At 38.7% G+C, this 27,859-nt stretch overlaps 2 protein-coding genes across 3 annotated transcripts; one reads left to right on the top strand and one right to left on the bottom strand.

Annotated features, from left to right (window-relative positions):
* Positions 1-137: 137 nt before the first annotated feature.
* Positions 138-12,738, bottom strand: LOC104729300 (coatomer subunit alpha-1). Of its 2 annotated transcripts, XR_015574024.1 has the most exons (9): positions 12,409-12,738; positions 12,009-12,198; positions 11,543-11,695; positions 11,383-11,450; positions 10,278-10,543; positions 9,661-10,101; positions 7,801-9,586; positions 7,526-7,708; positions 138-411 (listed from the first exon to the last, which is right to left on the bottom strand). XR_015574024.1 is itself a non-coding variant. In XM_010448236.2 (8 exons), the coding sequence occupies exons 5-7, from the start codon at positions 10,522-10,524 to the stop codon at positions 7,836-7,838; spliced, it is 2,439 nt and encodes an 812-aa protein (XP_010446538.2). In that variant the 5' UTR covers positions 10,525-10,543; positions 11,383-11,450; positions 11,543-11,695; positions 12,009-12,198; positions 12,409-12,738; the 3' UTR covers positions 6,884-7,708; positions 7,801-7,835. The 2 variants fall into 2 exon arrangements, 1 of the variants encoding a protein (XP_010446538.2); XM_010448236.2 differs by lacking the exon at positions 138-411 and having other exon boundaries at positions 6,884-7,708.
* Positions 12,739-16,937: 4,199 nt separating this feature from the next.
* Positions 16,938-18,414, top strand: LOC104729299 (ethylene-responsive transcription factor ERF060). Its single transcript, XM_010448235.3, has one exon. It carries the CDS (start codon positions 17,251-17,253, stop codon positions 18,115-18,117), a length of 867 nt encoding a protein of 288 aa, XP_010446537.1. The 5' UTR covers positions 16,938-17,250; the 3' UTR covers positions 18,118-18,414.
* Positions 18,415-27,859: the final 9,445 nt, after the last annotated feature.

Below are 27,859 nucleotides of genomic sequence, written 5' to 3'. Positions count from 1 at the left end.
GAAATTTCATAATATTTTGGTTGATTTGTTAGATTTTTTTTTTTCTAAGGAGAAATGATGTGATTTGGTGTGATTTGCAATGAAATTTTCTTCAAGCTACTGAAACCATCTTTCTTATTAATTGATGGATTGAGCTATGATTGAAACATCTGTTCTCGTTTGATTTAAGAAAAGGGGAAGGAGACGATGCTCCAAATTCACTCAGACGCAATGACTTAAACATATCAGTAGCAGAGATTAAAACCAAATAAACCCTACCCACGATTCTAAATCCCTTCTTCAAAATCAGAAACAAGAATGCAATTGAGTAACACACAAGACTGAGCACAGACGCCATGATGTGACCGCCGGACGCGGTCTCGGTACGATTGGACGCGGCTTGGACTTACGGCCAACTTTCAGTCGGTGAAGCTTTCACGGCCGAGGTTCTGGGCTTCGGTTCTAGGGAAGAATCAAACGATGGAAACGGAGTTTGAAGGAATTCAAACGAGCCGTTCGGGAGATACTTCAGGAAGCCACGAACGGTTCAGTCGGTCAGTACGGATGCGGGATGAGCGGGTGGACGTCTTTGAGGGAAACGATAGCGGAATGATTTGAGATGATTCGAGGGGACTCGAGATAGATGAAAGAGGACAGATGGAAACGTAGTGAGGGGAAAATACGGATGGATCGATTGACGACACAAGAGGTTTGGCTCTCCTCTTGATACGGTCGCTAACAAGGGCGAACCTGGTTCGCGTCTTGCTAGGGTTTTCTCAAGGTTCAATCCCGGATTGAAGAAAGAGAAGAGTGAGACAAGTTTCAAGAATCTCTCTTGAGAAAAGTTTTATTTTCATACAAGTCTAAGGAGGAACAAGGGCTTAAGAAGAGTTTAAATAGCTAGGTCTAGGTAGGAGCTTAAGGACACGCGGATTCATCTTGATCCGCACATCGTCCTTTTGACGTGTCCCCTTTACAAAGAGAACACATCGCCACCTTTTGACTAACACGCTTAGCCACAAACACTCTCCAACGTTCATAAACATAGGATCAAAAGAGAATATTCTCAAGTTCAAAATTAAACCAAAAATAAGAGGGAAAGAGAGATAACCGCCTTGGCCTTGCGCGTGAAGCACTTAGCCTTTAAGCGTTTTGCGTTTAGCTCCATGCCTCGTTAAAACCTCTTCCGGTAAACCCATTGGGACAAACCCGGAGTGAGGAAAAAGAGTACACTTCCTCGCTTAACGACTTGACCGTCTTCACTCTTGGGTAAGAGTGAAGACTAAGCGGACTGAGCCTTCGGAGTCTTCGTTGGGTGGCTGGTGTCGGACGTAGGTTCGGACAAATAGGTTGAGCCGCTGTTTGGCCGCCTTTGCTGAGCTCTTGGAACGTGTGGTGGCTCCGGGAAGGATCGTTGGAGCCTTGGCCACGTCTGAAGAGGTTGCCCTGGTCGCGTCCGATGCGTCTTGGTCAGGCGTCTCGGTCGCGTCCGGCATGTCTTGGTCTTCTTGGCTGAGGTCGCGTCCTGCGATCACATCATTCCCTCCCCCTTGAAAAGGTTTTGTCCCCAAAACATCTTCGTCTTCACTTACATCAAACAGAACGAGGTCAGTGACATTGAATGAGGTGGACGTACCATACTCACCTGGAAGCTCAAGTCGGTAGGCGTTATCGTTGATCTTCTCGATGACTCGGAATGGGCCATCTCCTCGCGGGCTGAGCTTGTCCTTGCGTTTCTGCTGGAACCTCTCCGGCCTTAAGTGTAACCAGACCCAATCACCAGGTTTGAACAGCATCGGTTTACGTCATCGGTTGAGGAAGCGTGCATACTGCTCGTTCCTTCGCTCTATGTTGGCTCGGACCTCCTCGTGCAAAGCCTTGACCATTTCTGCTCGTGCGACTCCGTCTTGATTCTCGGCTTCATTCGGTGGTATAGGGAGGAGATCCAGGGGCGTCAAAGGCTTGAATCCGTATGCGACCTCGAATGGCGACCTTTTCGTAGCTGAATGCACCGCTTGGTTGTATGCAAACTCGATGATCGGAATGCACTCGAGCCAGGAGCCTTTGTTGCTGGCGATAGCTGTGCGGAGTAAGACGCCTATTGATCTGTTGACGACCTCCGTTTGGCCGTCGGTCTGAGGGTGAGCCGCGGTGGAGTACAGTAACTTCGTCCCGAGCTTGCGCCAAATAGTTCGCCAGAAGTGACCAAGGAACTTGGGATCCCGATCGGATATGATGGTGCGCGGAACGCCATGAAGCCTTACAACCTGACTAAAGAACAAGTTCGCCAATTGCACAGCATCATTGTTCTTATTGCATGGAATGAAGTGAGCCATCTTCGAGAACCTATCAACAACCACCATGATACTATCTTTATGCGCCAAGAGGGGTAGACCGAGGATGAAATCCATGGAGAGATCGATCCATGGTGCGGTGGACACGGGCAAAGGCATGTAGAGGCCATGCGGGTGAGTTGTCGACTTGGAGGTGCGACAAGCTATGCAACGGCCGACGTGCTTCTCTACCATACTTCGCATCTTTGGCCAGTAAAAATGCTCCTTGAGCACGGCCAAGGTCTTGGTGATGCCAAAATGACCCGCTAAACCTCCACTATGGGCTTCCCGCACTAGCAACTCCCGGATAGAACCATTTGGTATACACAGCCTTCGACCTCTGAACAGGAAACCCTCGTGAATGTAGAACTCGGTGTAGATTCCTTTCCCATGGTTCTGGAAGCAATCTCCAAACTCAGCATCTCCAGCATAAGCATCCTTGATGCTTTCAAAACCCAATACGCGCGTCCATTGTAGTGATTAGTGCATGCCGTCTTGACAAGGCGTCGGCGACTACGTTCTCCTTGCCCTTCTTGTACTTAATGACGTATGGGAACGACTCAATGAACTCCAACCATTTCGCATGACGTCTCTTGAGGTTGGTCTGGCCGCGGAGGTGCTTGAGGGTTTCGTGATCAGTATGAATCACAAACTCTCTCGCCAATAGATAATGTTGCCAAACCTCCATGGCACGAACGAGGGCGTATAACTCCTTGTCATACGTAGGGTAATTAAGCGTAGCCCCACTAAGCTTCTCACTAAAGTACGCCACCGGTTTGCCTCCTTGAGTCAGGACAGCTCCGACTCCAACTCCCGACGCATCGCACTCAACCTCAAAAGTTTTGTTGAAGTCGGGCAATGTAAGCAAGGGTGCTTGCGTGAGGCGTTTCTTGAGCTCGGTGAACGCCTTGTCTTGTTCCTCTCCCCATCGAAACTCGCTGTTCTTCTTGATCACGGAGGTGAGAGGCGCGGCGATCGTACTGAAATCTTGCACAAACCTCCGGTAAAAACTGGCTAGGCCGTGGAACGACCGGACTTGAGTGATGCTCGTTGGCGTCGCCCACTCCTCTATTGCGCGTATCTTCTCTCCATCGACCTTGAGGCCCTGCGAACTCACAACAAAGCCTAAAAAGACCAATTCATCAGCAGCAAACACGCACTTTTTCAAGTTTGCGTAGAGTTGCTCTTCGCGGAGGGTAAACAAGACAACCTCTAGGTGTTTTACATGATCAGTCAAACTAGAGCTATATACCAATATATCATCAAAAAAGACCACTACGAATTTATTGATAAACGACCTCAAAACATGGTTCATAAGACGCATAAAGGTAGAGGGGGCGTTAGAAAGACCGAATGGCATTACCAGCCATTCGTTTAAACCCTGTTTTATCTTGAAGGCCGTTTTCCACTCGTCACCCTCCTTCATCCGAACTTGATGGTAGCCGCTCTTCAGATCGATCTTTGAGAAGACACTGGCGCCGCTAGGCTCGTCTAGCATGTCATCGAGGCGTGGAATGGGGTGGCGGTATTTGATAGTGATGTTGTTGACGGCTCGACAGTCAACGCACATCCTCCATGACCCGTCTTTCTTCGGGACTAGTAGCACTGGTACAGCACACGGACTCAAACTCTCTCGGACGTAACCTTGCGCCATGAGCTCTTTGACTTGTCGCTCAAGCTCCTTCGCCTCTTCGGGGTTGACACGGTAGGCCGGCCGATTGGGAAGCTGCGCTCCTGGGACTAGATCGATCTGATGTTCGATTCCTCTGATCGGTGGTAGGCCTTCGGGGAGTTCTTCGGGGAACACATCGGCGAATCGCTTGAGGACGCCGCGTATGACCTCCGGTAAGGCTTCTAGTGAACCATCAAGACCTGAAAGCAATGCATCTCGAAACAACATCAAAATCACTTGGGCTGAGTCCTTAAGGGACTTTCTAACATCACCATATTGAATCAGGAAATTCTTTTTATCGTTCGAGTCTTTAGACAACTTGTCTTGCATTTCATGTACTTGCGTGGGGCTCAAGGGTTTCAAGCAAATACGTTTGTTGTCATGAACGAAAAAGTATTGGTTAGTATGGCCGCAGTGTGTGGTGTGCTTATCAAACTGCCATGGGCGCCCCAATAAGAGGTGGCTAGCTTGCATAGGCACCACATCACAAAGAACTTGATCCTTATACGGACCGATACTGAATGGGACCGTGACTTGTTCCTTTACTTGGATCACGGTCTTATCATTTAACCATCTCAAGCGATAAGGGCGAGGGTGGTTTGTGGTTTCAAGAGAAAGTTTCTTGACAAGACTGGAACTTGCCACATTAGTGCAAGAACCTCCATCTATGATCAAGCCACAAACGCGACCACTTACAGTGCATCTCGTGTGGAAAATGTTGTCACGTTGGTTGGCGTCATCCATGGCTACACCGGCGTTCAGGATGCGTTGTATCATGAGCAGTTCTCCGACCTCGGGTTCCGCAACAGCTTCTTCCAGCTCGGTTTTTCCTCTCACCATTTCTTCAGTGGTCTCATCGTCGGTCTCGATCTCGCCAGCCTCAGTCAGTATCATCGTCCGTGCGTTCGGACAATCACGAGCGTAATGGCCTCTCCCTTGGCACTTGAAACATACAATATCGCGGCTCCGGACGTCGGTGGTGTTGTGTCGCGGATCTTGGCGCTCATTGGTGGCCGGCTCCCTAAGTTTGAACCTTGAGTCCGCGCTGGTCATCTTTGGTTTTTCCGGCAATCGGTTTGATGGCGACGCGTTAGGAGTCCAATTGGTAGCTCCTTGAGTTCGGCCACGAGGCGCAGAGGCGCTCTTTTTCTTGATTTGAGTCTCAATTTGCACCGAGAGATGCAACAACTCCTCAAAAGTTTGATAGGGTTGGCGCTCGACCTTGCGTGCAATGCGTTCTTGCAATCCGTCCAAGAACTGAGCCATGAGTGACTCTTCGGAATCATCGACTTGCAACCGGTTGCGCAAGTGTTCAAATTCTTCGTAATACTCTTCCACGCTCCGTGCGCCTTGCGTTAGTCGCCGAAGCTTCTTCTGGAGCTCGCGGTGGTAGTAGGGAGGCACGTAGCGCCTTCGCATCTCTGCTTTCAAGACCTCCCAAACAGTGATAGGTCGGTCGCGGTTGCGTCGTTGTTCAGCCTCCAGTCGATCCCACCAGGTAAGGGCGTGATCGGTGAATTGTGCCACCGCATATTGGACCTTTCGTAGCTCCGGATAGGCATGGCACGAGTATAAGTGGTCCATGCGACTTTCCCATTCAAGATAGGCCTCGGGGTCTGACTTGCCTGCGAACGTTGGTGGGACCATCTTGTGGTTCGGCTCATAACGTCTCGGACCTTCGTCGTCTTGATCATCATAGCGGTGTCGTCGTCTAGGCCTCGGTTCAAATTCCTCATCGGACTGATCACTCGCTGGCTCGCGTCGTGGTCGCCTCGCGGGTAACGGATCTTCGCGAGGAGGATTCATAAGTTCAATCCTCGTGAGGCGATCAGCTAGTTGCTTTAGGCCGGCTCGTAATGCGGCGAGGGTGACACCAATCTCTGGTGGCGCTGGTGGAATTTCTTCGGCCATCGTACGGACTGGTTGTTGGTGACGTGGCGTGGCTCCGCGGTATAGGTTTGAATTTAAACCTCGCAAAAAGAAAACCACACGTGAGTCTCACTCGCTCAAGAGGACCACACAAAGATTCATTCCACTATCAATGATTGAGGACAGCTATGACACATGCAATCCTATGACTAAAACAAATAAAGCAAAAGCAAAAGTAAAAGTACTACGCGACAAGAATTGCTTTATGCCTAAGACCGGAAACACAAAAACTAATCGCGAAACTAGCTTTATGGATCTAAAAGTGAACTCGCAAGAACACAAAGGAACAGAGATATGAACACGAAGAACAAATGCGAATTCTAACAACCTAAGCGGACGAAAGACAAACCTAAGCATGCACCAAATTAAACCAAAAAGAACAAGCGAGTCCTATGGAGCTAAAAGATGCAAGCTTTAAACTCAAAGATGGAAACTTTAAAGGAACAGAGAGTTCTGGAAAGAAACAACCTCGTAGGAGCTTTGAAGCTCTGATACCAAGCTGATGTGACCGCCGGACGCGGTCTCGGTACGATCGCGGTACGGACGCGGCTTGGACTTACGGCCAACTTTCAGTCGGTGAAGCTTTCACGGCCGAAGTTCTGGGCTTCGGTTCTAGGGAAGAATCAAACGATGGAAACGGAGTTTGAAGGAATTCAAACGAGCCGTTCGGGAGATACTTCAGGAAGCCACGAACGGTTCAGTCGGTCAGTACGGATGCGGGATGAGCGGGTGGACGTCTTTGAGGGAAACGATAGCGGAATGATTTGAGATGATTCGAGGGGACTCGAGATAGATGAAAGAGGACAGATGGAAACGTAGTGAGGGGAAAATACGGATGGATCGATTGACGACACAAGAGGTTTGGCTCTCCTCTTGATACGGTCGCTAACAAGGACGAACCCGGTTCGCGTCTTGCTAGGGTTTTCTCAAGGTTCAATTCCGGATTGAAGAAAGAGAAGAGTGAGACAAGTTTCAAGAATCTCTCTTGAGAAAAGTTTTATTTTCATACAAGTCTAAGGAGGAACAAGGGCTTAAGAAGAGTTTAAATAGCTAGGTCTAGGTAGGAGCTTAAGGACACGCGGATTCATCTTGATCCGCACATCGTCCTTTTGACGTGTCCCCTTTACAAAGAGAACACATCGCCACCTTTTGACTAACACGCTTAGCCACAAACACTCTCCAACGTTCATAAACATAGGATCAAAAGAGAATATTCTCAAGTTCAAAATTAAACCAAAAATAAGAGGGAAAGAGAGATAACCGCCTTGGCCTTGCGCGTGAAGCACTTAGCCTTTAGGCGTTTTGCGTTTAGCTCCATGCCTCGTTAAACCTCTTCCGGTAAACCCATTGGGACAAACCCGGAGTGAGGAAAAAGAGTACACTTCCTCGCTTAACGACTTGACCGTCTTCACTCTTGGGTAAAAGTGAAGACTAAGCGGACTGAGCCTTCGGAGTCTTCGTTGGGTGGCTGGTGTCGGACGTAGGTTCGGACAAATAGGTTGAGCCGCTGTTTGGCCGCCTTTGCTGAGCTCTTGGAACGTGTGGTGGCTCCGGGAAGGATCGTTGGAGCCTTGGCCACGTCTGAAGAGGTTGCCCTGGTCGCGTCCGATGCGTCTTGGTCAGGCGTCTCGGTCGCGTCCGGCGTGTCTTGGTCTTCTTGGCTGAGGTCGCGTCCTGCGATCACATCACGCCATGTCTTAAACATATAAGTAGCAGAGATTAAAACCAAGCAAGCTTATTCTTCTTCTTCTTCATCTTCTTCTTGTTCTTCTTCTTCTTCTTCTTCTTTTATTCACTGGAATATCAATGAATAAATAAAAATAGTCAAGAGTTGAAGTAAAAGACACGATAAAGAATCTTAGCTAATGGTTTTTCCCTGAGACTTACTCTGTGTTGAAGCTACTGGTTCTAAACGGCTCTTTCTAAGACACAAACTTCTTCTCCAGGACAGGCAAATCATGTTCACACAAGATAGGCGCTGGGGGCATAGGAAGGGAAGACTTTTTACCTTCAGGCAAGGAAGGCACATTGTGTCCCAGCTTATTTGCCAAAAGCTCAGCAGTATCGCATAATCCATGAACCGAAGCTGTGATATAGGCAAGAGGTAAGTGCCCTGCGTCCTCTAGTACCTTGACACGCGATGCCACATCTCCCACGAAAAGTGAATGTTCAAACTTCAACATGAAACTATTGCTCTCCTCCACAACAGATTCCAGGTTCTTCAAGTCTCCAGTTAAGAGATGGAGAAAGGCCAGCCTTTGCCAATTCTGTGCCTCCTTGTAAGCAAGTTTGGCCACACCTACCCTACCATATCTAAGAGCACCCACAGCAAGTTTGTGCCACTGATCTTTCTCATTAAGAGTTCTAGCTGGTGTAACAGCAGCGTCTATGTTGCCACTTTCAATAACAAGGCTAATTCGGGTCTTTTCATCATGAGCTAGAGGAAAAGCAACTTCAGGGAATCCTTTCTGCTGGAGATAATGGACCATAGCCTGCCCGGGCAGCTGGGAGGTACGGATCATACTCTTGACATGGTCGAAGTTCTCCCTGAGGAGTGAAACCTTGAGAGCATATTCACTTGAATCAATTCTAAAAATCTTGAGCTTCACTTGGCGGTCCAAGCAATATACCAAGTCTCGTGAGACTTTGGTGACATAAAAAGGGACATCGAGGGTTCGGATGATTCCACTCTCGCCATTAGGAAGACAGAATTTGAGGTGGTTTAAAGTTGTGTAGATCAAGACACCAAAGCCATCGTCCCAAGCTCCGCTTTTCACACGAATAGTCTCATGAAGGGTGCACTGGAGGACGAGACTTTTACTTGCGATCATGATGGTATGTTTGCTGAGCAAAGCAACCCTCTCCATATCACTGGACCAAACAACGGATCTAACAACAGATGGAGTCTGGATTTCACAAACAACCAGGCTTTGCTGCAGGTCCAACATCTCTAATTTCTCCTCAGATCTGCAAAGCAAATACCCAGTCCCAGCATAGAATATAGTATCAACGGTAGCCTCAGTGATCAGTGGGAGAGAGATCTGAGAGAGCATGCTGCCGTCCAAGGTCTTTAGTAGAAGCATTCTGGGGTCTTTCTGCAGAACCACAAAGGTATCTGTTGAAACAAAGATAGCAGAAACCGTATTGGTTGTCGCAGGGAGATATGTAAGGGTTGGTTGGAGGTAGTAGTACATCTCGTAAGAAGCGCCATCCACATTTGAGGAAGCGAGAATTGCATCCCTTTCTGGATTGAAAGAAAATATCTTCACAATATGGTTTGCTAGATGTTGAGATTCTCTCTGTGCGCAGAAATCATATACGAACAAACCAGGACCCCTGACATAGGTTAAGAAATTTCCACTCACAGCAAATGCAGGACGTTGTCTATCAAGTTTGAAGACGATGAAACCACTGTCATGTCCTGCGGCAATTAGATTCGTCTCAGGGTGAACTGCTAGTGACGAGAATATGTGTTTGAGGTCGAAAGTGTCAAGTTCATTTCGGCGGCTATCCCAGACACTGGGATCCCACACACGGATCCTCCCTCGTGTAGTAGTGGAGACAATTGGGGAAGAATTTACTTGAAAGGAGGCATTTGTGTAAGTGTCGTCATCCAAAGGGTGTTTTGTCTCCAATATGTCTTCTGTCTTCAATCTTGTTCCTGCAAGACTTCCTGCAAGAAAGTATCATCATTAATCACTCTAGAATGAAGGCAAGTAGTGCGAAAGAAAAGAAAAGAATAATTACCATCCGTCTTAAGACACAACAACTTTACTTGGTCATCAGAACAAGAGACAATAAGACGCCGGTCGGTTGGGTGAAAAGAAACGGAGTTGACTCCTTTAGTATGAGTAGTAAGCACCTTGCTAACAAAAGGCCCAGAAAATGGTTTCTCCTGATCCCAAATACGCACAGTCTGATCTCTAGATCCTGACAAGATGGATCCGGTAGTAGGATGAAACGAGGCGCAGGTAACCCAATCTGTGTGACCATTCAAGAGATAAAGAGATTGCCCTGATTGCCCTGATTTCCAGTCCCATATGCGGATAGTCTTATCTTCACTAGCACTCAGGATCCAGGGGGAATCGGGGTGGAACTGGACAGTGCGGACAGAACCTTCATGCCCGAGAAGAGAGAGATGGCACTTGCCTGTGTCGTAGTTCCAGACCTTAACGACGAAATCATCACCTACAAAACACCCAATATTTCCACAGTCAAACCCTAGAACAACGAATCATCATCTCTCTACAGAAGCACCCAACCAATTTTTTGACAAGCTGAAGCAAATCCCTAGAATCAATCTATCCTCTACAAGACCCAAACGGACCCTAGGATGAAAGAAAGAGATGAAAGTTTGTTTTTACCTCCGGAGACGAACAACGGCCTTAAGTTGTTGAAGTGCACACCACGAACAGGTAACTGATGCTTACCAAACCTTTTGATCAACGCCACCATACGATAATCCCACAGCTCGATCCCGCCTCTGTCCAGACTCGCGAGAATCCAAGGCCTCTTGGAGTGGAAACTCACGCCGAGGACAACTTTGTCGCCTTGATCATCATCTTCGCTGCTCTTCGTCTCCGACCTGATCATCATCTTCACCTTCTTCATCTTCCGATCTCGAAACACCCTGCAGATGAAATGTATATTAGGGATCAATAATCAGATTCACCCAACTTGGATTTCGCCTAAACTAGTAGTGGAGATCATAACAGAGAGAGAGATCAATTTACCAGGAAAACGAAGACGAAACAAAAAGTTGTTTACTCACTCACAGATCTGATCTCTACTTGCTTGGGGGTTTTATAAAACCGACAAAGAGAGAGTTTAATCCTTCTAAACTAAGCTCTTTTTTCTCATTCCTAATCTGGTAATTAACGGTTAACTAAGCTCTTTTTCTCTCTTCAATATTAGCTCAATTTCTTTTTACAATTCATTTTTAAAATTTTACATAAAAAATTACTAACAAGTTACTTTTTATATAAACAACCCTCTAGTATGGTCTTTGACAATTAAGACCTCTTTTTGTTTTTTCTTCATTCAAATTTCTCAATTTCTTTCTTTAAATAAACCACAGAAAAACCCCTAAAAACTGACTAAAATACTAATAAATATATATATTCATGTTTAATAAAAGCGTAATACTGATTTTGAAGAAAATAAAAGAAATTTGACAAAGCAAATTTAAATCCACTGAACTTCAGCTAAATAAAACATGTAGTATGGAGAAATGCTATGAGTTTGGAGTTTCAGACACTTGAGAACAATTATCACGGGACTACTAGGCATGTAAATGAGTGTCTAAAGTCACATAACTCTAATCGAAAGGATGGATTGGATTATGAGCAAATTTTTAACATCTTTTAGAATGATTGTGGCTATACTTGGATTGCTTCTTTGTCACAACTAGACATCTCTCATGACTTCTTAAATAACGATTTCACATGATTTATGTTGATTGCTACTTACTTGGATACACTTCATGTCACCAAACAATGTTGTTTGCACACTTGAGAAATCCCTTTAGAGTTCGTTGTCTGCAATGTAAAGAAACAAAACACAATAAGCTAAAAGAGTTTATATCCAATACTTCTTCTTCTTTTGGACTAGGTTTCTAATACACACTCACCTTAATAAGTTTTGTTTCTTGCAGCTCTACCAATTTCAATTTTTCTTTTTTTAACTTCACCCGTAGTCATTTTGATCTCTTTAGCTATTTCAGCTTCCCTTGGCTCTCTCTTCCCAAGCTCTTTTGCAGCTCATCTTTCACTTCAAGTAGAGCCTGAAAATGTTATAAGCCCGCAAAAAACTATATTGAGCATAGATTGCAATATATATATATATATATATATATATATAACCAAGCACATGTTCAATGCTACAAAATACAAACCCAACAAAATGAGATGACGAGGGTAAATCATATTATTGACGTTTGTACACAGACACTTCAAAATTCTATGGTTTACAATAATTCAAGTAACACCAGAGTTTAACATAACATGTATATTATGAAGCAGTAACATGATGTAAGCACTTGTCAAGTATCATATAGAAAATATAAATAACTAACTAAAAATTACAATAAAGTGTACCTTGTGATAGGAAGAAAGGCTGTCATATGTGGAAATAAAGACCACGAACAGGTTCATCACACGGAAATCCCAAAGCAAACTCGCGAGAGTCCATGGTCGTTTGGTTCGAAAGATCAGCCCCTGAACTCTGTCACTCTTTGCCACGTACTTGGTCAACATATTCCTCGATTATGAATATATCAAAACACTCCTACATAAACCATATCACATAGACACATCATGAGATAATAACAAGAGATAGTGATTCACTCCATACACACCAAAAGAAGAAAGCAAAAGAAACAGAGCACCTCAAAAAAAGACAATTAAGAACTTAAAGATGAATATTCAAACAGATCTAAACGTTTCAAAGAATTGAGATTCAAAAATCAAGATTCAAAATCAAGAAATGGAGATCCACCTCGGATCAGTAGTTTCAGAGAAGAAGAAACGATGAAGCAACCGTAGGATTAGATGCGGAGAGATTTCTTATGATTGAGATTGATATCGCCAGTTCGAATTCACTTTCGCCCGTATAGATCTGAGTTCCCTTGCCTGAATTGTCGCCGAGGTAGGTGATAAGATGATTTGAGATTCAAGAAAATATTTGTTTTTGTCAAGAAGAGAGAGAGAGAGACAGAGAGAGAAAAGACAACAGAAACGGCATCGACAGTTTCAACACCATATAATAATAATATTTTAACTCAAGTTTAAAAATAAACATATAAACTTACTTCTGTCATCGAAGCCCAATATCAACTACGGGGGGTTCCACTTATTTTAATCATATGAAGCCAATACTGACAAAGCCCATCAAGAAACTGTCCCTCTCTTTTGTTTTATAATATACGTAGTCAAAATATTTTACAATTTTTCTTCTTTTTTTCTTTTTTAATCCAACGATTTTAAAATCAGTATTTTGCATTTTTAAAGATATATGTAATTTTAATACTATGCTCATAAAATGATATGAAAAATATTAGGATTTTGATCATATTATTAATGTATTCATTTGATTGCTAGAGATTTCACAAATTCTAACTTGTTATAGTTGTGTAATTTTTATATTCAATTTCTTTTCCTTGAAATTTGCAATCAAGTTTTATTAGGAAAAAAAAAATGTCGACAATCATAAATTTGAGTCACAGTCGAGGGAATATATTATAACTTTATTTTGATTTTATCTTCACCTCCAATTGCGGATAACCAGTTGACATTTGTTAAAGCCAACTAGCTTTGATGAACTGAAAACAATATCCAAAGCTGTATAATAATAGTTATTCAATGTGTCGTGTATGCTAAGTGACCAACTAAATCACCATGATCTTGTCGATATATATTCAGTAATCAACCACCAAGTACAAAAACGGTCCATTATTGACTCCCTCGCTTACCGTTACAGATCCTATCTATGTATACTCCATTGACCAGGTTAAATTTCTCACCATTTTATTATATATTATTTTTTTGTTCCAAGGATTTTCAAATCAATATTTTGCATTTTTAAAGATATATATAATATTGATACTATGTTCATAAAATGATATGAAAATGTTAGGATTTTTTATCATATTATTGATGTAGTCATTTGATTTTTGACCATAGTCTACCCGCATAGTCTGCCCACACAGTTGACATCCATCTATCCTCATGTTATAGGTCTTTCTAAACAATATTATATTAAATTTATTAAATGATATGAAAAATATTAGAATTTTGGATCATTTTATTAATTTAGTCATGTGATCACTAGAGAGAATTCTTAAACTCGATTTATTTTCTCATCGTTGTGTAATTTTAACGTTCATTTTAAATAAATAAAAAAATTGAAGTCAAGTTTTGTTTTGAAAATTTCACAAATCCAACTTATTTAATTTTCACATCGTTATGTAATCTTAACATTCAATTTTTTATTTTAAAAATTTACAATTCAAAATTTTATTTTCATGTTCTATATTTTCAGTTTTTGTAGATAAAAAATATAGACATGAAATTTCTCCCGGTCGCTTTCCTTCTCTTTATTTCATTCTAGAAAATCTTTGCCGCTTTTTATTTGATTTATGAATAGTTTATGGATCAATTTTCCTTAGGTGCATCTTTATTTAGTCACTATAAACTTTCAAATGCACTAATTTGTTTTAGTAATTGGAAAAAGTCTAGTTTAGATCACATAATATCTTTGTTTGAAAAGAATGTAGTCACAAATTTAGGTCACGATCAGGGAATATATTATTGATTTATTTTGATCTTATCTCACCTCCAAATGGGGAGGAAGAGTTGACATTTGTTAAAGTCAATCTATTAATTGAAATTAATATTCAAAGCTATATAATTATAATTATTTAATGTGTCGTGTATGCTAAGTGACCACTAAATCACCATGATCTTGTCGATATATATAATCAATCACTAAGTACAAAAATTAATTTGTACGCACTTCGTGGGTTGACTTGGAGATTAAATATTTTCCAAGATAAAGTTAGGTTGTCCAGCGGTGCGAATAGTTGATTATAGGCGTGTTTGTTTCGTTGACGCCAGCAACTGCGACAGCAGCAGCGATTGCGACAAACGTAATATTTTTAATCGCTGTATCTAATCGACGTCCAAAATCAGAAATAGCGTTTACCGCAGTGTAATGCCGCAGGTACCTGCGGCAACCAAACGAACAATAATAATTGCGACTGCCGCAGCTGCAGCTACCTGTGGCGACGAAATGAACAGACCCATGATTTCTTCGAATTGTTATATGAGAAGTATAATAATGATAATCATATACATATTTTTAACGTGATAAAGATCCGAATAGAACAAACTTCAGTTGTCAGTGAGGAGGACCCAATAAAAAACCCGTCATAAACCTCAATTTACATAGAGAATCTTCAAATTAACTACTAATTGCATGAATGTTTAAATATTTTGGCTGTTTTATACGAACAAATACGATAGTTAAGGTCTAGGAGCAGGAGCTGCCTATGGGTTTGGTCGGAAAGCATACATAATAAACAACATGTGAAAACTAAGAAATACACATTTAGATGACTATTACTATTATTATGAGGAATTTTCGTTTCGTGTGGTTGCCCATAGATTCAACGATCAGCACTTTAAAAAATATAGTAGAATGTTAAGGAATATAACGAATATTTTATATGACGTCTAATCAAGTTTATCTAAAAAAAGACATTAGAACTATTCCTAATCTACGTTATGATTCTTTTACCAATAAAAGATTAACGATGAGATCAAAAGTAGTTTATGTCTAAAGATTAGCGATATGTTCTTTACTTTAGCTTCTTCTTCTTCTGTCAGCTGTCAGATCCTACGTGTGAACACGCCAGCGTGGATCCCACATATGTGTATTTTTTCTCTTGTTCTCCTCTAATCTAATTATGGCTTTTTACGCGTAATATGGGTTTGAAGGAATCTTGAGAGAGTACTACTTACTAAATAAGTGAATAAAATTCCTACCCAAAAAAAAAAGTAAGTGAAGAAAATTACGTGGAAGGCTTATTCATAATAACCATTTTGAATTTCACCAGTAAATGCCTATATTTAGAATATAATGGCTCTTTTTTGGGAGTAAACGTGGAGGGTGAACGATCTTACAAGTAAGCAAGTGGTTCTTTATCCGTGTAAAGCTTTCTGCATCACCTAACTTTCCCAATAAAATAATCTTTGAATTTTGTGAAAAAACAGGTTAATATTATAATATGTTAAATTGAAGTGTGTTTTTGTTCATTTGGATCCCCATGGAACAAAAATATGTTACACATCTCAATGATTTACGACCATGCAATAAATTTATCCAAAATATGTCTAAATTATACATTTGCTCTGCAATATAGCTTTCTCTCTTTTCTACGACATTCAAAACGAAGAATATTAAATTCATAAATCGTCACAAAATCGAAAAAAGGAACATAAAAGAAGGTGAAGAAAGATCCACTAAGCTTCCTTGTGACGCAAACTTAAACCGCCCTTGAGTTCTCACCTCTTTCCATTCTTCTCCAATAGTTTTCTTGACTTTCTCCCTCTATTTTTCTTTCTTGCCTACAAAATAATCCCTCAAGTTTATTAATTTTACATATTCCCCATTCTATGCGATATCGTCTTATTAAATTTTCTGAAATGGACCACACAAGGAATTTGGAATATTTTAGTATGACCACCAATATTCTCATGTTTGATATCTCTACAATTTCTTCCTTTTGTTTGCATGAATACTTCAAGTAGTAATGATTCCATGCCTTTTTCCCCGTCGTTATTCACATGAGTAAAATGTAAAAAAAGTTTTTATAAGAAAATAAAGTTATATTTTGGCACAAGAAAATAAGCGGTGGTAAGGCAAACTGGCCTTTCAACTTGCCGTAGAATCAACAAATATCACTTTTGGCTCTTACGATTTTTGAAATTATTGCTGAAAAATATTATATGTCGTCGATTTTATCGAAGTAGCTCCAAAACTAGAGTAAAAAAGATCATATGGGTCTATGGAAAGTTAATAAAAAAATTTTGTCTTTGTAAACGTAATCAATATATAATATAGTATTTAAATACATTTCAAAATGTATCATTTGATTGTTCGAACACAATTAGATAAAAAAAGTAAAATAGAAATCTAATATAATTTTTCTTTGTAAGGGTTTAATATACTTACAAATTGTTTTATAACCATGATTGATGATTCTTTTTTTATCATACAACACCATAAAGTCGTATTATATCCAAAATATTCCCTGGGAACGGCTTAGATCCAAAGAATATGTGAACGTCGTTTTCCTATTGTCTAAGCCTCCATGGAATAATTAAAAGATTTTTATCAAGCTGACGAAAAAACAAAATTGTGAAATGGAAAACAAAAGCATCTAACGAAAAATATACTACTATTAAATTAACTTTGCTGGTGAACTAATTTATATAATTAAGAATTTATTATGAATTCGATGGGCGGCTTAACTTTTCGAGTTATATATAAGCGAAGAACTTCGCATCAAGCGAACCCACGAGCGACAAAAATTCAGAGAGAGAGAGAGAGCCAAAAAAAAAAAAAAAAAAACTTTACAAAACTCCTGATTCGACCCCCGAAGTTTTCGTTTTGATCTATTTCACCCACTTCTCAGTACAATCTCTTCCTCTTTCTTCTTCTTTCTTACTGTATATTTTAATTTGATTCAGTCAACTAAGAGGGTGTGTTTTTAATCCCTCTCTGTTACTTTTTTTTTCTTCGTTAGATCTCTCAAAAACCTATCCTTTTTTAAGATCCATGGCAGCCATAGATATGTTCAATAGCAACACAGATCTTTCAGATCCTTTTAAAGAAGAGCTCATGAAAGCACTTCAACCTTTCACCAACAACTCTGTTTCTTCTTCTTCTTCTCCTTGTCCGTATTCAAACACAATCTGCGGTTTCAATCAAACCACACCTCTCGGTCTAAACCAACTCACACCATACCAAATCCACCAGATCCAAAACCAGCTTAACCAGAGACGTAACACCATCTCCCCAAACCTCGCCCCAAGGCCGGTCCCAATGAAGAGCATGGCAACTCAAAAACTCTACAGAGGAGTTAGACAAAGGCACTGGGGGAAATGGGTAGCTGAGATCCGTTTGCCCAAGAACCGGACCCGACTCTGGCTTGGAACTTTCGACACAGCTGAAGAAGCAGCCATGGCTTATGACCTAGCCGCTTACAAGCTACGAGGCGAGTTCGCGAGGCTTAACTTCCCACAATTCAGACACGCTGATGGATACTACGGAGGAGACAGCTTCTTCAATCCTCTCCATTCCTCTGTTGACGGGAAGCTCCAAGCGATTTGTCAGAGCTTGAGAAAAACAGAGGATGAAGATCACCATCGAATTCATCTCCCCTGTTCTGAAACAGAGCTGTTCCCGCCAAAAACAGAGTATCAAGAAAGTGATGAGTATGGTTACTTGAGATCCGTCGAGAATTCGTTTTCCGATGAGTCTCAGGTGGAATCTTCTTCTTCGCCGGAATCGTGTGTTACTACTAATACTACGTTCTTGGACTTCTCGGAGTCTGGGTTTGATGAGATTGGGAGTTTCGGGCTGGAGAAGTTTCCTTCTGTCGAGATTGATTGGGATGCCATTAGCAAATTGTCCGAATCTTGAAAAAAAAACACAAGTCTTTCTCTTTTTCTTTTTTAGGATCTTGTCTTTCATTTGATGATGTCTCATATTAAGTTTAGTTTATCTCTACAACTGAAATTTTTTTACACAGTTGTCGAGAGAATCGTCGTCTAGGGTTTGTTTATGTTCCTCCTCCTCCTCCATGGTTTTGGTCTGACTGGTTTATGTTTCTTTTTTAACTTTCAAAAACCTTTTGTCATTGACCAATCGGAGAAGTTTCTATGTATTGTATTATCAAGTCTTTAAATTTTCTAATGAAGAATGTAAATTATTAGTCTCTCTTTTTATTTTTCTATTTTACTATTTTATTATTTTATTTGAACGTTAGAAAAGTATAAGATTTGCATGCTGATAAAGTATATAATAATTTACTAAACCTTTTTATATAAACATCTTTTAAATAACATAAAAAACTAATACGTTTCATATTTTATGATTCAGACAACTAAGCAAAATTTTCAATGGAAGAAAATTGAGATTCTATTTCTGCCGAGGAAATTCCAAAAAACAAAACTAAATATGAATAAATTATAGAACTTTGTTCCGGCGATGATTTAAATAAGTTGTATTTGTGTCTATTGTGGACGATATAGGGCCAGAGGGGTCCTTTGTTGACAATTTGGAACACATAAGCCACAAAGTTGGATGCTTTAAGGTAAAGAATCTTTACAATAACCAACAAATGTGGCAAAGCTTTAAAACTTATGAATATATTTATAGTGTTATAATATACCTACTTTAAAGAATATTTTTACAAATATTATTATACAATATATTCAGAAAATTAGACAAACCAGTCTTATCCAATATTCTGATCCTTTTCTTTCAACACGTAAAGATAGTGTTCATACTTCCAAAAATTTGAAATGGATGTTTATGGAATTATTTAAAGGAATATTTTTTGGAACGTTTCGTTATTAAAATTCTCATAACTGTTTATTTTTTATTGGCATGCGCCTTTGAATAAACTAACTAGAATATGACCGTGCTAGAGAGCACGGCTTAAAATTCCTTCTTTTTGTTTATTTGGTAATTTTTATTTAAAACATTGTGTATATGATTATTTTATTTGTTTTATAAGGTTTTTTTATGGAATACTATGGCATGAAATCTTATACTGAATATGACTTATGAAAATAACATCTATTATGTAAGATATATTCTAGTATATCTAGATTTTAACCCATGGTATAACGCGGATTAAGTTGTGTAATAAAAAAATCAATTTTTGTTTGTTAATTTTATCTGATTTGTTTACTGTTTAAAATTATATATTGTATTTTGATTGTTAATTCTATTACTTAACCTATAGTATAACACATATTAATTTTAGGACCAAATATGTAACGTATGTTTGTCAAAATCATCATGACTGAGAAAGCCTACCAAACAACATTATTTCAAAGTTAAATTTAATCTAAGAAATCATATTTTTGAAATTTTAGCCCATGCTCTAGCAAGAAATCATATTTCTTGAAATTTTTTCATATTATATTGACATATTATTGATCCGTGCTATAACAAATCAAATTAGAGTTTTTATAATTTTTAACTTTTTGATCTATCATATATTTATGATATTCTTAAAAATATCAAATTAAACTATTTTTAAAGATTCCAAATTAAATTATTTAAAAAGTTTATTATAGTATATAAAACTATACAATTCAACAAAAAAATATATGAAATGAATTTAAATATTCAAATTTTTACCTGTTACCCAGTCATAATTTTCTGATAAAGTTAGGTAAGACTTTTTTTTTTTAGTATAATCAGAAATGATTTGTAATGTACGGAGGAGTGATTAATTTCTATTACATTCTGAGATTTTTTTTGTCTATATATAGTTAGTTCATTATTATTTGAGATTTTATTTTATTCTTTGGAATATCTTTTTAAGAGGATTATAATCCTAAATCTATATAACCTATCAAATAATTAATCCATATAACCTATCAAATAATTAATATTAGTTATAACCTACATTAATATTATATGGTCTACCAATTTGAAGTTGTGTACTTCCCTTTTATTAAAGAAGGGATCGGCGCATAATAAACATTGATCTATATTTAATGAGAAAAAGGATTTTAGTTTAATTGTACAATAGAGAAGATATATAACTCTCTAGTTCAGGTCCTTCAGGATTTTATATTTAATCTAACTCGATTGGTGATTGTGTCAATCCGTCTTCTAACAAAAAAATTATATTTTTTTTGGATTTTTAATATTATAATGATATATTATTTATCCATGCTATAACAAATCAAATTAGAGTGTTATAATTTTTAATTTTTGGTTCTATCATATATTTATAATATTCTTAAAAATACCAAATTAAACTATATAAAATAATTCATATTAAGTTATGAAACAACCCGACCCCTTTTTTTTTTTTTTTTTTTTTTCTTTTTAATAATTAAATACAAGATATAATTAAGTATCCCATACTACTTAATTAAACAAACCAACCCACACACGGTAACCAACCAATAATAAACCAACATCCAATTACATGCACAGCGGAAACATATCAATAATACAAAACCAATACAATAACACTTCTATCCATTCTATCCAGCAACCTAACATATCTCTATCCAAGGTTCCATCCTAAACAATATAACAAAGACCAACAACACACAAACGAGACCCTAGTTCATCCTCCTCCTCATCGCCATGATTCCACGTCACATACCTGCACACCACAAACAACAATTGAGATGCGTAAGTATTATCATAAATACTTAGTGAGGCCGTCCTCCCATCTACTGGGTTATACACACAAGCATATGAGACCCTCAAGTTTAAGCAAAACAAACAACACACAACAATACATCAAACCAGGAAATCAAGTCTCGACTGAGACCAGTGTCGACCGATGCCTCACGGTGTCGATCGATGCTACAAACAATGGTGTCGACCGATGCTAAACAGTGTCGACCGATGCCACTCCAAATGGTGTCGACCGATGCCTCCTCTGCAGACACGATCTGCGCGAAACCGAACATCGAACTCTCCTTCCCAATCATCTCGAATCCGTCTCAAACTCACCCAATTACCTCAGAAATCACTGGGAATCACAAAAACAACGAACCCAAGCAACAAAACAACACAAACAGCAAAGAAAGCACACAAACAAGAGAGATCTCATGCTTAGATCAACCATGGTCAAGCACTCACCTCAAGAACAGGAAGATTGGATTGAGAAACGTGGAAAACAACACCTCCAGAAGCTCCCCCTTCGTTTCCAGCAACAGCTAACCCTCCTACAGCCTCAGATCTCTCCAAAAACCCCAAGAACAAACCCAGAAAGTCACAGAAACGTTTTCTCTCTTTTCTCTCTTTCTCTTTCTCTCAAAAGCGGCGACTACCAACAAAATAACACGACCTAGGGTTGTTTTCCCCTTTTACACACGATTTAGGGATTTTAATTGAACCAAACCGAACCAATCGACAATTAAATCAAACCCGACCAAACCGGAAAAACATGGTGTCGATCGATGCCACCAAGGGTGTCGATCGACACCCACACCAAATTTACAAAAATTGGTTCGCGGATGTTACAAGTTATTTTAAAAGTTTATTATAGTATATAAAATTATACAATTTAACAAAAGAAATATATGAAATTAGATTATAATATTCAGATTTTGACCTGTTACTCCATCAAAATTTTAGTTGAATAGATATTTTAAAAAAGAATAATATTACTAAAACTTGAATCTTTTATAGATTTAACAATTTTTTAATTTTAGTACTGAATATGGTGTATTTCGGTGAATGGATATGTCAATGATTTATACTAGAATTTGGAAGGGTGCTAAGATCTTATTTTGTTTGCTTAATCGGAAATCACGCTTAAGCGTGATTAATTTCCAATATTTTATTATATTTATTTTCTTTAATTGCCTAACAGTATATGATTGTTAAAGATTTTATTTCTTTAAGTCGTATTATACTTAGGATATTCTATTTAAATTTATCTCAGTATAATTAAACAAACCAACCATATAACCTATTTTGTTACCAACTAATAAGTCAAATAATAACTACAACTTTATAACTTATAACTATTATATAGTCTAAAAAAAATTATGTAGTTTCGAAATATTAAATAGGTGATTTTTTCGAAAGAGTACAAATGTAAAGTACTATATGGTACGCACAAAAATTGCTCTTGCCTCGTGGTATATAACAAGCTCAAAAGATGATACTGAAATTTGTGTTTATGGTGGAAAGCTCGTAGTCATATTTACTCTTGCGTTGTGGGAATTTATTCACATATTAACATAATGCTTTTGATTTGACACATAATAGTAATATAGCATTGTTTTTAGTACGAAATGATGATTTTTTTTTGTTCCATCTTACCTTGTCTTATAGTTGCCAAATTTACTTACCAGCATGCAAATAATTTGGAACTGGAGATTTGGAGAAGCTGAAAACTGTGGAAGAGAAAGACAATTTCAAGGTTAAGTTTCAACATTCGCTCTGTGTAGGAGATATTGAATCTTGTAGCCAGATTGAATCGGGTCTTTTCGTCAGTTCCCGTGGTAGACGAGGATGCTTCTACTTGTAGTGGTGGAGACAATTATGGAAGAACTTGGGTAAAACATGACAGTTGTGAGTTGTGACATTGGTATAAGCCAAACTTGAAAAGAACCAACTAGTTCTATGTGCTAACTAAAAAAGGTTTAATTTACCCACAAAAGTCATATATGTTATGTATGTCTGGACCTAATGGTCCTAATTCTGTTGATTACAGGCCTTTTAAGTCATATTGGGCCGTAAGGAATTGGCACTCCACAGTTCAGTAAGCACTCCGAATCGGAGTTGATGCTGCATTGGTTGTACACACATGCAAATTAGTAGTCTGATAAAATGTGCTCTCTTCTGATCCGATTTGAAAACCAAGCCCGATAAGCTTTCAGAGAATCGAAACCGAAGAAAAATATCTTCGATCGGCCCATGAGAATATATGAGATAGTCTATTTGCGATAGTATGACAATTTCTTATTCAATTTTAGCACCATCTTTTGTTGGTCTTCTCTAAATCGTAAATTAAGATATGGGATTGGCAAACCAAATGGGTAAGAGAAACATATTTACAAAATAGTATAGAATCACATCTTGAGTTTTGGCATTACGGAGTCAAACAATAATTGGACAAACAAAACTTGAAAAAGAAAACAAAGTATAAGAAAAACAAACAAAAATATAACAAAACGAAAACAAAGTATTATTCTTCCTAAATATTCATCAAGTAAAGTGGGAATAAATGTCATTCGGATGGCTTCAAATTTTTTAACAGACTTTTTAGAATTGATCAATTTTTTCTCCATAGCGAGTAGGTAAAGGAAGATAATTAGATAGTATACAGCTTAGATACAAAAAATGATATAAATAACATATTTTCAATTTTGTTTGTAACTTTGTATATAATAATACAAGTGTTTGTGTGGTGTAGATATCAGAGAGGTATATACACTAATATACACGTCAAACTTTAAACATAAGTGTTGATAATATTTGTATATATAAGAATATTATATAGTGATGGAGAAGGGCACGTGCTTGGTCGCATGCTTGGTCGAATAAAAAGAGAAAATTAGAGGATACATCCCTCAACTTTATGTATCGAATTAGATAGAGATTAATATTTTTTCCTTATATATTTAATCACAAAAGAACAAAAGATGAGAGGGCTTAGGGTTAATATTAATGCAAGACACGTCGAAAGTGAAAAACTCCAACGCGAAGCTTACTATGATCCATTCTAATTCTTTACAAATGTCACAATCGTTCCAACTAGTTTCCGTTCAGATCCGTCGAGCGATATTCCAATTTATACACACGATCTAGAAAAGGTTATCTTTTCATCATAGTAGTATAGTTTAAGTGTTTAACTGATCATTTTCTAAAGCAAAAAAAATCTACATCAGTACATCGCTACGTGAAATCAGTATAATAGTTAAGTATATGCTGTATGCACTTCTCGAGATTGAAAATTCACTACTTATTTTAAACAAAAAAATAGTCAATATATCACAACGGCGTACGTGTTTTCAAGTTGTTTTCGTTACAAATTAAATCGCATGAAACCAAGCTGCGATGATTAATATATATCTTTGCATTTCAGATACGTTAAAAAGAGGATCATATCAATCTCATAGCTTTAATTATCGAAAAAGTGTCGGTCCATTAAAGGCTTGAAGGCCTTGAAGATATAAAGAGAAGCCACCCACATTGTAGATTGGCGACTCTTGGAGATTATAAAGAGTAACCTAAGACATTCTACTTTTAACACACTCATAGATCGATGATATTGATGATTTTAAAGTTAGAACGTGCTTCTTTTCTTCTTTTTAAAGATGATTTTTCTGTACTTCAAAATTAATAGCCTCCAAATATATATTTCCGAAATGTTATTAAAAAGCTATTTTCAAAATCGATATTGTAGGAATGAAAATGTGACATGAGGAATAACCTATATCATGTTGTAATCGCATATATATAGATATTGATTCTTATCTATGGAACATCTGCAAATGGATCATTGTTTAGATATATATGTGCTACCTAAATTTAAAAAGTAATCAAACATTTTTATGTAGTTTAATTATAGCTTCTGCTTTATTTTATTGGAAAAGTTTTCAATGATTGGGCGCATTTTGGCCTGAAATCATATCATTACACTAAGATTAAAACCTAACATCTAGTTAGTCGTGACATATGGTATCTATGTCATTTTAATATTCGTCATATCACATTACAAATTATACTATTGTTTATTTAAGGAAATTAGAAAATAGAGTTCGCCCTAGCTCCTTTTTCTCTCTGGCACAACACCGAGATCCGCTCTCTCGGCGGCGCCGAACCCGATCGGCGTCGCTGGGACTTGGTTTCTTCACCTCCTGTGCTTCCTCGTCCTTTGTAGTTCACTTGTTTTCCGTTTCAGTCCTCCCGGAGATATGCTGAGAGTTCAGATCTCATCTCCGCCGCTGCATCAGCTTCAACCATCCCCTCCGCCTCCGCATCTGGCTACTCCCCTCGGTGAATCCTTTAAATTGAGCCCTCACCGCTTTGGTATTGATCGAGAGATCCTCCAGGGTCCCCCTAGGCTCGGCCTCCGTCTATCTCACCATCCCTTTAAGCCATCAAATTACACATCTTACCGCTCCTTGGATCCAAATCCTCTCACCAAGTACTTTGCTTGGCTGCAGCGGGACGGAAGCTCTGTATTGACGCTGGCACCGGTGAACCTTTTGACGAAGAAATCCCCTTCCTTGGTGGCCTCTGCTTCTCTTTCGGTAATCCTCTTTCCCAGGTTTATTCCCCATTCTTATACTCAAACCCTGGAAGATAGTTTACTTAGGTTAAACTATGGTACATCCCTGAACTGGTACCAAATCCGACCCCATTTCGTGAAAGACATAGTCCGTTCAATCCTGTTAGCTCTGATGGTGTCTGTTGGATCAAGTCGAGTCCATCTCGGTAACAGAACATCTGAACTCTCTAGGTTGATGGAAACCCATTTGTGTCGAGACCAGTGTGTACCCGGGTTTGGCCGAAACTCTACTCTGTCCCACCCTAAGCAAACCTTGGTTAGTTTAGTTGTTTCATTAGTCCGAAGACAGCTTCTGAACATTAAACCACCACTGTTACTAGTTTGGCTCAAGAGTCTTTTGAAAACCTCTTTAATCGCGTACACTAGGGATGATCCCGCTATTGGAGTTTGTTTGGTGCAGCTTGGCATTATGATCCCAACTCTATGGAGTGGGGGTTATCGATGCTTCACCAACTCTCTACCTATACCTCACCATATTCCAAAGATCTTTAAACCGCAACTCAACTACTTTATGAAGTCCTTGCATAATTCCTTGAAGACTAGTGGCATTATGACCCTCTCTCCAAGGAGGAGTTACCACAACCTCTCCAAGTTCCCCCCTATCAACCTTGGACCATCAACTACACCTGTAGTAACCGGTTATCAGAGTATCAGCTCCCCTGCTCGACCCTTTGGCAACACAGCTTTGCCATTCTCTTTTCCGCCAAGTCTTCAAATCTGCAAGATAGTGGCTCCCTACTCCTTTGACTTGTTCAAGGAGTCTGCATCGGTTGGTCTTGATCTCACAGGTTCCATGCTGCTTTCTAGCATATGGCTCATAGCTCTCAAGCTCTTATCCTCCAATGCTCCTATATATCCTTGTACTTGTATTGTTTTATGTTTTGTTTTAGCTTACCCTCTGTTGTACCCCAATCAATCTTGGCCTTGTATGTTATTTTCTATCTAATGGAATGATAACACCTCTTTGATCAAAAAAAAAAAAAAAAAAAAAAACTATTGTGTATTTAAGATTTGATGTAATAATTAGGGGTGGATCAACTCTAGAACGATTGAAAAAGGTATCACTGATCAGTATCAAGTTCGAGGATGGTTGGTTGGGATGGGAGAAAATTATATCTACAATGAAGATATAGAGCCTAGCTAGCTACAAGGTTAATTTAATTTAATTTATGGGACAATGAGGAGCAACTTGATCGAATAGTGAAGTTTTAACAATAAGAATCATTACCTTTTCTTCTTTCATAGACGACGTCTATATATCGATCGATTAATATTCTTAAAATTAAAGGCTACCAACTTTTTCTTTTATTTGTTTCCTTTGCAAATTAAAGAACCAGAATCTGCATCTAATACATGGCCGTGTCTAGATTATTAAATATCTAAAGCATGATAAAATAATTTGTATTAAAATCTTATCATACGATATATCTTTATTAAGCTTTTTAACCCCCAAAAAAAAGTACATAATGACTCGAACAAATATTTGCAATTTTAAATAGAAAAAAAAGACGCCTTTTTTTTTTGTCGAGTTAACTGAAAATCAGGTAATGGATGACGTGGAAAAACTCTGGTCGAGGTCGAGGGTAGCCACGCTTAAGGACCCCACCAACCATTTATATGCCGAAGAGTTTGGAGAAACGGTTAGCAGTTTAGTCAAAGCCATTGACTCTTCAAGCGACTATGTGTTTTTTTTTCGTTTTTTTTTTTCCTTTTAAGTTTGGGCAACAACAAAAAGAAAATATAAATATTTTTCTTTTCCTCAAAACCCCATACACTACTAAATTATCAAAAAAAATGACAGGGTTATAACTGAGGAAAAAAAAAAAAAAAAAACAGGGCCCTTTTATAACTATAATACTCTGTTTTTCTTTTTTCTTTCATAAAGTGCACAGTCCTCGAATTTACTTGTTTGGTGGTTTACACGAAGAGTTCGTCGATCGCATCCAAATTATCATGTGAATGTGACATATGGTCAAAGAATATTAACTTGTCTCATGCATACGGAATTATGCTTCAAAGTGCTCACTTAATCAAAAAGAAATTGATGGTAACTGAGGATGTTTTCAAAATCTTTATCATGATGAAACTTATTTCTTACATATCGATCTATGATTAGTTTTCATTAAGACTTTTCTAGCTTTACCAAGAACTATCTCGAGTAGAAATGTGACTTTATGATTATACAAACTGTGCTTAATCGTAATTTTGCCCATCAGCCAGCTTAACAAAAGTAAATAACGTACGACTCGATAGACGATATTAACATGATGCGGACAATTATTTGCATATGATACTTTTATGCCTCGTAGGGATCCACATGTTAGGTAGAGACACTCTTGATTCGTTACACGTGAGGTGTCGGTTCCGAATTTT

The sequence above is a fragment of the Camelina sativa genome, chromosome 12 (assembly GCF_030686135.1).
Source record: "Camelina sativa cultivar CO46 ecotype springtype chromosome 12, ASM3068613v1".
NCBI classification, from domain to species: domain Eukaryota; kingdom Viridiplantae; phylum Streptophyta; class Magnoliopsida; order Brassicales; family Brassicaceae; genus Camelina; species Camelina sativa.
This window is presented reverse-complemented; position numbering and strand designations above follow the sequence as displayed.

Bases quoted from the DNA above. Each gene is read 5' to 3' on its own strand.
- LOC104729300 (XM_010448236.2), bottom strand. From the start codon at position 10,524: ATGAAGAAGGTGAAGATGATGATCAGGTCGGAGACGAAGAGCAGCGAA. The intron at 10,102-10,277 runs GTAAAAACAAAC...GGTGTTTTGTAG, and splicing joins GCCGTTGTTCGTCTCCGGAG to GTGATGATTTCGTCGTTAAG. The intron at 9,587-9,660 runs GTAATTATTCTT...ACTTTCTTGCAG, and splicing joins GTTGTGTCTTAAGACGGATG to GAAGTCTTGCAGGAACAAGA.
- LOC104729299 (XM_010448235.3), top strand. From the start codon at position 17,251: ATGGCAGCCATAGATATGTTCAATAGCAACACAGATCTTTCAGATCCT.